At 43.1% G+C, this 9,079-nt stretch overlaps 2 protein-coding genes across 2 annotated transcripts; one reads left to right on the forward strand and one right to left on the reverse strand.

Annotated features, from left to right (window-relative positions):
• The first annotated feature begins 384 nt into the window (after positions 1–384).
• selenok (selenoprotein K) lies at positions 385–2,015 on the forward strand. Its single transcript, XM_069140793.1, has 4 exons — positions 385–461; positions 960–1,050; positions 1,378–1,452; positions 1,916–2,015. The coding sequence occupies exons 1-4, from the start codon at positions 443–445 to the stop codon at positions 2,013–2,015; spliced, it is 285 nt and encodes a 94-aa protein (XP_068996894.1). The 5' UTR covers positions 385–442.
• Positions 2,016–3,165: 1,150 nt separating this feature from the next.
• Positions 3,166–8,690, reverse strand: actr8 (actin related protein 8). The gene is made up of 13 exons (XM_069140787.1): positions 8,431–8,690; positions 7,025–7,195; positions 6,788–6,898; positions 6,544–6,648; positions 6,242–6,415; positions 5,856–5,949; positions 5,593–5,725; positions 5,206–5,359; positions 4,954–5,049; positions 4,686–4,826; positions 4,256–4,571; positions 3,890–4,053; positions 3,166–3,709 (listed from the first exon to the last, which is right to left on the reverse strand). Exons 1-13 carry the CDS (start codon positions 8,563–8,565, stop codon positions 3,566–3,568), a joined length of 1,938 nt encoding a protein of 645 aa, XP_068996888.1. The 5' UTR covers positions 8,566–8,690; the 3' UTR covers positions 3,166–3,565.
• Between the last annotated feature and the right edge of the window lie 389 nt (positions 8,691–9,079).

Below are 9,079 nucleotides of genomic sequence, written 5' to 3' on the forward strand. Positions count from 1 at the left end.
TTTGAAGCAATTACTGGATTGATTAAAAAAAAAAATAACAAAACGTTTGTACTCATAAACCTCCATTTTCTCATAGAAATGCAATTTATGTCTTTCTGTAATTTTCACACTTAGCAAAGTCATCCGGCGGGCCGAGCTGGATCCCCTGGCGGGCCGGATCCGGCCCGCGGGCAGTATGTTTGACACCCCTGTAATACATGAACAATGGCTGTAAAATATATCTATAGAAAGCTTTATATTCAAAAGAAATGTGCTGCGTTGAAAATAGTGACAGTAAAGGGGGCTAAATGTTTTATTTTGTTCCATAAAAAGCGCTCCGTATTGTATTTGTTTTGTTTGTTTTTCACAACGGCTGCACATGCGCAATGAAATGACGCAACAACGGACCCGGAAATGTAACGCCAATCGTAAACAGAGCTGTGAAAGCGGTTCATTTCAGAAGATGGTGTACGTGTCCAACGGTAAGTGGTTTGTCATATACAACCGTTTTCTCGACGTTAAAACAAACATGCAGCTTCCCGGTCCCAGTAGTTTGTACATTCAACATTGTGTTTGACAGGAACGTGTTAAGTTAGAAGAGCATACAGGCTGAATATAGTCGATTAGCTCGTGAGCTAGCTCCGCTCGGCTGAACCTGCGCAGCAGGAAAAACATCCTCCTCTGTGAGGTGAAGTTTCAGCGATGTAACATAAAGAGGTACCTCGTTTTCCAAAAGCACCTTATGGCTACGATGATTTTAAACTCGGATAAGGGCGTCGCGCTCTGCTGTCTCTTGTATTGAAGCCCCAGTTGACCGAGTCTGAGTGTCCGATGTTTAGAAAAGCGCCGCATCGCTTTACATCGGTTCTCTTCAGAGGACGACGAACATCCACTTTTGGTTTTCAACACTGAACAACATCACCAGACTCTCGTGTCTTCTGTCCCCCTCATCCCTGTTGTCTCACCTACTTCTCTCTCAGGTCAGGTCCTGGACAGCAGGACACAGTCACCATGGCGACTATCGTTACTGGTTGATCTGTTCTGGGGAGCAGTGGAGTTCATCGGCCTTTTGTAAGTCAATCAGTGACGTGACCACCGACTCAAGTCAACCAGGTGGCCACCTTATTTCTGGAATGGATGTGGGACCTTTTGAAAGATGTTATCGGATTTTCTGATGTTAAATGATGCTGTGATTTTTTTTTTTTTAACATTATTAACCTGCTGCTACAAAAAAAACAACAACTGGTGTGGTGAAGTGGGACACTTACAAGACTACAGCCACATCAGCAGCTCTGTGAGGCTTTATTTCAGCTCTGCTCTGAGCCGAATTGAGAAAACTGCGATGTTTGTCACTACGTAACACTGCTGTCCCCTCTGATCCTATTTGCCCTCCACCAGTTTTAAGACAATAGTTCATCCCGACATGACGAAGGAAGGAAACTGTGGTTCATCACGCTTCACTGATGGCAGAGGGTAAGTCCCCAGAGTCATTTCTCTACTGTTTCTCACACACTGGGGACATCTAGGTTAGGTTAGGTAGGTTAGGTAGTTACTTTATTAATCCCCGAGGGGAAATGTTTTTCGCTACAGCAGCATACAGAAGCAATAAGATAATAATAGAATAATAGAAAATCAATCTACTACGTGTTCCTCACTGATGGTACGAGTGTAATCTGAGTGGCAGCTTGCAGCCACTACATGGATAAAATAAATAAATATTTCATTTAGAACGAGGTATCACTGCAAAGGGGGGGGAAGGGTATATTGTGTAATTTTTGGATCCACAGGTTACCATAATTTTTTGTTTTTTAAAAAGTATCATCCAGGGAATGTCCTCACCTGAGATCTGTAGTTACAAATGCTGCTGTGAGTGAAGTAGCCTCATGTTTCCAACATTTGTCCAGCTGCTCTTTGACTTGTCTGCTTGCTTTTGCAGTCCCCCGGGTCCCCCTGGTGGCAGAAGGCGGATGGGAAGAATAGTCCATGGAGCAGGTCCCACCCCTCCACCAATGGGTGGAGGAGGATGAGGAAGGTAAGGAAGACTTTTTTTGGAATTAAAACAGGCCGTTTTACCTTTTATTTCCAAAACCTGTATCACAAGAGATGTGCAGTCAAGTGAATATTCAAATAAACAGGAAGCTTGAATGTCAGATGTATGAATAGTCGACATCTGTAACTTCATGAGTCACAAGCTATTGCAGCAATAGACGTCTCCTTGATGTGCCCATTCATTTTTTAGTGCCCACTGGAAACATGTCCGTTATGGTCTGTAATATTTGCAGCACATCTGTGCATTTAGATGAGTTGGCTGTGGCTGTGTTTTCATATTTTTCCTGCATAGTCAACTTGCAGTGAGGTGAGGTCTCGGGATCGCTGTAGATACGAGTAGTTTTAGTCTAAAAACTAGCCAAGAAACTAGAAGTTCTTACAAATATTAATGTTTTGAAGTTGGTCTTTAAGTGCCCAATAGATGGCATGATGTAAATACATCACCTCACCAGTGAATCATCCTTACTCTTCTCCAGGTAAACGCCTGCACATGTAGTGCAGGCGTGGGGCTTTGCACAGCGTCCATTTTCTGAGAACCCAAAGTATGATGGTGACGTCACAGTGCTGAAGCCCCTCTTCACCGGCTGCCGCTGCCACAAGCAGTTTCTTGACGCCTTTCTGAGAATTCCTACACGTAGGGGTCAGACTGGCCGATACAGCAGCTATCCGCATCCCTTCCTCCCTCTTTCCTGCTTCTGCCCCTCGTATAATGGAGTCGCACCGCTCCATTGGATATGTGTTACTAGCATTCCGGTTACAATCAGCCCTGTTGTAAATCACCACTTAGTTTGTCTTTGTTTTGTATCCTGCTGTTTGAATAAAAAGTTAATACTGAGTTTGTCTGTTTGTTCCATTGCTGTCACACTTGGTAATAACATACCTTGGCTTTATGTAGAGCTGTGCAATAATGGCAAGTTATGAATAATGTACAAATATACAAAGTTAAATCTATAGAGTGGGTGATTTGGTGGCTTAAAAATATTCTGGCTAATGGCAGAGCAGGTGGAGGTATTTGTTATTCTTAAAAATCAGCTGCAACATTTACATAATGCATATGATTTGCCACTCCTGTATTAAAATTCAACATGCTGATAAGTCCAAACAGGGATTTTTTTTGTTCTTAATAAATGCAATTACTGTGTATCCAAATGATATAGGTTTATTTACAGTTTCAGACATCCATGAACATGGAAGAATTACAGCACTATTTACAGAAGAACAAATAAACTGCCTCTCCTATCAACAACTGATCCAAAGTTACACAGCAACGACATCTCGGTTCTTGCTGTCAATCTAAAGATAAAGATTGGTGTCAATTTTTAACATGGCGTTAGCTTTGCTAAACTTGTCCACATGATACTGTCATTGTAAATCCCCACTGTGTGTACACAGCTGGTTTCAGGAGTTTTTTGCTTCTGAAAAACACGAGATTTTCATCCCAAGACACTGGGTGACCCTGTGAGTGATGAAGAGTTCTATCAACTTGACCGACAAGTTGTCTCTTTGCAGTCTGCTTCACACTCACACATGTTTGGTGTCACCAGACGAAGGCAGCTCTTTCACGGAGCATTCGGACACCGAAGCGATGCCACTCCCTCTGGTAGATCCACATCTCCTGCGTGGTGTCCAGACACGCCAGCACTGCAGCCCCCTTCCACGATATCAGCCGAGGGTCCATGTCCTACAGCACATGCACAGCAATTTACAATACATGAGAGAACTGGTATACAATATTTTGTTACCCATCTCTTTCAGCACATACTTTATGTACAGTTAATTGTGTGTGGCACAATCTTAGCTGAAAAAAAGGAAGGCCACCATGTTATGCAACGCACTCTTGAGCCTAAGTGTCTCGGATTACCTTTGGCCGTGTGATGACTTCCACGTTGTCTACCAGCCTTCGGAAGGAGGGCGGCATCTTGTTGATGATGCGGTGCAGCAGAAATTCCTGAGCACTGTGAAACATGAGTCCTCCTCCCACCACCAGGATGGAGCTGTACATCTTCCGTTTGGTTTCATCTGATGCTGTCAATCAAATAGACAACGCGAGTTAGAACAAGACATCCTGAGCATGATGAAACATCTGTCCTCCTCCTCATCCTGCACTTTTTACTGTATTGTTTATGTTCCATAAACTCATATCTCCACAATTCCCCAGTGTACTGCACTTTTCCCTCTCTTGTCTTACTACTTGGTCTTTTTCTCACTTCACCTTCTACTTTCTTACCACAGCAGTCAATGCTATGCAGGATTGCTTTATCCAGTCCCAATGCTTTGCTTTCAAACTGGCTCATGATGGCGGTCTTCCTGGAGAGGTGAGCAGACAGGGGCTCCTCCGCCTCTCCTGCCCCCATCAGGCACTCTCCCTGGGCAGGCCCAAGCTCCATCTCTCCCTGCGTCCCTCCTCCACCGCCGCCTCCTCCACTCCCACACCCCCTAGGCAGGTCGGATAGCTCCCCAATCCCTCCCTGACCGCTCATCTCGCCATCCAAACCTCCACCTGGTCTGGAAATAGCCTTGCGGTCAGCAGCAGATTTGGAGGACTGTTGGAGAAGATGGTAGAATAAGTCGAAATAAGACAAGAACCAGAAATATTCTGTCTGAAGAAATGAGATTTAATCCAGTGTATGAAATGTTTCCATGTCTATGTGTGTTACCTGGTCCTGTTTGCTCTGTGTGGCCAGCAGGTAGTGTTCATCATGCGGATCCTCTGAGTCGCCTTGGGAGCGGTACTGAAGTGATGTCATCTTCTGACCTACGATGCCAAATGTGGTCGGGTAGAAAAGACCCATGGGTGCCTAAAGAGGAGACAAATAGGAACATTCCCAATTCCCAGCTGCCTGAACATACAATGAACTCTGTAAAATGTACTTCAGCACCAATCTTAAGACAGCAAGGTCTTTTATAACCGTTTGAAATAACTACCTGTAATTTCTCATCCCCGAGTCGAATCTGGTACAAAAGAGCTGGGGCTTCTGGGAAACGTGTCTGAAATTCATGATCTTGTAGTCCTGATATGTCCTGTTAAGAACAAGCAGAGGAAAGATGCATTTGAGTGACTGCAAACTTCTGGAGTAAAACTACCATTATTTAACAAGACATAAAGGTAAAACTGTGAAACGAATAAACCTATCTACTGTTCCCCAAAACAATCCCCCCACTTGGACCAACACACACTTGATTTAAATGGCAGAAGGTCTCTTTCAGATGCTGCAGCAGCTGACAGTCCAGCCTGTTGGACAGCTGACACTCTCTGTAGGGAAATCCCACCCTCTGCAGGAGCCAGAACAAAGTGCGGGTCACATCTGAGCCGCCGTATGCCAGACACATCCTGCAGAGTCCAACAGACAGACGGACAGAACATACCATGTAGTGCATACGCAAAATGTTCAAATAAAAACATCAACATTATAACTTAACTTTTACCAAACATTCACTTTCAGTTATCTGTATGACCATTCTGGGTTTCTTGTGTAAAAGGGATCAATATTCTTTGCCAATTATAATCTTGTAAATTATTTCATGTACAGAAATAAAAAAAATAAAAGTCTCTCTTAGGCCTACCTGGAGTTCCGATGGGACACTCCGTCCTCTACACAGCAGAGACTAGTCTTCTGGTCGCCTACATCCACGACACAGGCACTGCTTAACCCACTGCCGAATGTAGCACACACGGACTCCTGGTGTACGATGATAGCTACACGCACGCACACACACACACAGAACATAAAGTAAGCTGGCGCTAAGAGAGAAGGCTTGGATGGAGCAGTTTATATTTATGTTGTTGTCTTGTCAACAGCCATATATGTACAGTATATGTAAAATACCTGAGAAGCCCATATTAAGCAGCAGCATGTTGACAACTTCCTTGATGTGCTGCCTGTTGTAGATGTCAGGGACCAACAGGACACATCTGTAATACTGGAAACCAGTTTAAAAAAAAATTAAGCATAAATGTGACGAGCTTTTCCGTGATCAGCGTAGTTTAAACTAAATTTCAAGCTTTACAGAGCACACTTCTTTGCTGTGTGGAGGACCAAGACCTGCCCGAGTCAATTCAGTTGTCATGATCCTCTCCATTTGTTTTACAAAATGTCCTCGCTGTGGGATAAATAAAGTCTTGTTTTATCTCTTCTCAAACACTTACTGTTTTCTAGTTTCAACATGTCCCACAGAAGAAACACACGTGAAGATCTGTAGAGGTTCCTCCTACCTTCAAATCTTTGAGGGGGATCTCCAGCTGCTTCTGAATGACATGACTCCAGATTGCCTCAAGGTCAGCCAGGACGGCGGTCAGTGAGCCTCCGGGACCTGCGTGCACGTTGAGCTGACCTCTGACCATCGGCCAGTGGATGTTGTAACAGTCGGATGGATTTACATAAAGAGCCTGCAAGATGGCAGGATGGAGGAAGGTGAATAAAAATGGATAAAAACAGATAAAGACTTTAGATAATGCACAGTTTTACATGTTTTATTTCAAAGGAGCTGTGAAGTTGTTCAGACACGTGCACTGACCTCCTCTCCCACCAGATGAGGAGGATGGTGGCTCGTGTTTGTCCACTTTACTCTGGAGCTGCTGTCCAGCACTGCCGGACGGATCTGACAGTTATACGCTCTGGCCTAAACACACACACATAAGCACAACAGGTATAAGAAACGGATGTAAACACTAGAGTTATTTATCACACTTGATACTGCAGAGTTACATCTACGCATCAATTCTTTGTGTCCCCCCAGTTTGTCTCCTTCATGAACAAACCTGTTCAGCAGACACGGGCGTCCTCCGCACTCCGTTTGACATCTTCTTGGACCAGATGGCCTGGTCGACCATCTTCAGCCCATTCTGCCTCTGCTCATTACTCTCTGGTTTCTGTCGGAGAGAAGGTTGAAGCAATGACGGTAAAAGTAAAATGACACCATCATGAGCTTAATTTCAGCCCAGTGGAGTAGGACACAGAGTTTATATTGTGACTGTATCTGCTTATGTGCGACATACATTTAGACCTTCTCTCAGCAGCCACGCATCTTCATATCTGGGCTGTCCACTTTGCTTGTGTCTGCGTGCGATTACATGTGGGACCATCAACGGAAGATTGTCTGTTGCTCGGCCAATGCGGAGCGTCCTTGAACCGGGGTGGATGACCACTATGAAATTGCTTTGTATTTGCTGTGAAAGAGGAGAAACAAATTGTTACATTTTCACGAGACCGGAAGAAGAATCACAATTTTGTTCAACACATCGGTTGAACAAAAGGTTTAAATACGTGGGGAACAATATGTGGACACCTGAACATTATTCGTATGTGGGACTGGTGAACATTTCTTTCTTAAACAATGGGGTCTTATATGCTACTATGGCAACCTGCACCCCTCTAGGAAGACGTTCCTCAAGATTTTGGAGCCTGTCGGGATTTGTTCCCATTCAGCCATAAGGGCTTCAGTGAGGTGGAGCACTGATGCTGATTGATAAGCTAATGATCCAATTCATCCTAAAGGTGTTGGGTGAGGTTGAGGTCAGGGCTCTGAAGAGGACAGTAAACCCAAGCTGCGACGATTAGTTAATTAATTGATTGATAGATGATTCATTGTCAACTATTTTGACAACTAATTGTTTTAAAGACATTTTTTTTTTTTTTTAAATGCAACAACAAAGAATTTCAGCCTCCTAAATGTCAAGATTTCCCATTTCCTGTAGTGCAATGAGTTAACATTAAATTCAAGTATTTAAAAAATAGATTAATTTTTTTTTTTTTATTTATTTTTTTTTTTTTAATGAAATAATGTCATCCTGAAATAAATGAGTTCTCACAAGGTTGGAAACACATTGCCGTCTATGATATTGTATACTATAGCAATATGATTAGGCGTAAACCATGAAAATAGTCCAAAAGCAAAAGTGTCCACACACTTCTGACCTATAGTGTCATGTTTATGCAAAAACCAGACACTGACTGTGAAATTGATCAAACCTTCCACCTAATGACAGCCAATGACCCCCAAAAGAGTGGCTCAGACATTCAGGAAAGCTGTCGACGATTACACATATTTCTCATGTTGATCAACATCTGCGGTTTTCATGCAGTGCTCAAATGAAGACATCCCTCCAGGGCTTTTGTTGGGACTTGCAATGGGCTTTTTGCAAAACCACTCCCACTTTATTGTGTATATGATTAACGGAAACAACTGTAGTCCCATTAATAAACACTCATCCCAATACGACAGGAAATAAGCCCAATTAAAAGTCATCGATGGGCAAAGAAACTTACATGAGGCGCCTTTCAGCCCAGAAAACAGGCCGCGCCTGAGAAAACTAAAAATACTGACTTATAAACAATCACACACGGATATTCGGCTACATTTTAGAAATAAAACAACAGATAAACGTTTCATTTTCCATCTGACCTCCTGCAGAGGCTCCGGGATAGCCGGGGGAGCGATGGGTCTTTTCACGCCGCGCTGCTGCTCCTTGTCTTTCTCCTTGTCTCGGTCTTTTTCTTTCTCCTTTCCGTTTTCCTGCTCCTTCTCCGCCTGAGTCATTCTGTCTCTGTTTAATTTAAGCAACCAAATAGTCAGAAATAACGCAGTTGTGACCTTATAGTACTTTATAAATGCTTCAAAATGAGAGCTCCATCTTGGGTATTCGCCTTCCCCTGAATGAAAAGTTGTTGCAGCAGCAGCAGATTGACTCTACTTCCGTGTTTGGTCACGTGATGCAAAACAGCGATTCCTATTTGGCAAAAGATTTTTTTTTCTTTTCGCTACTTTTTGTCTGAACTTCACAACTTCACATGGGACAAATGACAAATGACAAATGACTGGAATCCCCTTCGCAAACATAGAGTTAGTATACTGTGCGATTTGAAGCTGTGTTTTATAAATAAACTAAAAATAAAAACGTTATTCAGATATTTACAGTTTTTCTGAATTGCTAAAACCCTAAACCCCATTCTCTGAACCAAATACTCAGTAGCTTGAACCACAAACAATTGTCACAGAGTTAAACACAGTTAGCAGACATTGACTCTTTTTGCAAAACCTTTAACACATTCTC

This window comes from Embiotoca jacksoni, unplaced genomic scaffold (genome assembly GCF_022577435.1).
Source record: "Embiotoca jacksoni isolate LCO1_2020_lvr unplaced genomic scaffold, fEmbJac1.0.p SCAF_9, whole genome shotgun sequence".
Lineage (NCBI taxonomy): Eukaryota > Metazoa > Chordata > Actinopteri > Embiotocidae > Embiotoca > Embiotoca jacksoni.

What these genes read in the sequence shown, in the direction of transcription:
- actr8 (XM_069140787.1), bottom strand. Translation starts at nt 8,565, where the DNA reads ATGACTCAGGCGGAGAAGGAGCAGGAAAACGGAAAGGAGAAAGAAAAA. An exon ending in TCCCCCTCAAAGATTTGAAG is followed by an intron (nt 5,950 to 6,241) that starts GTAGGAGGAACC and finishes ACTGGTTTCCAG; the next exon opens with TATTACAGATGTGTCCTGTT. An exon ending in CCTTCTGCCATTTAAATCAA is followed by an intron (nt 5,050 to 5,205) that starts GTGTGTGTTGGT and finishes TGTTCTTAACAG; the next exon opens with GACATATCAGGACTACAAGA.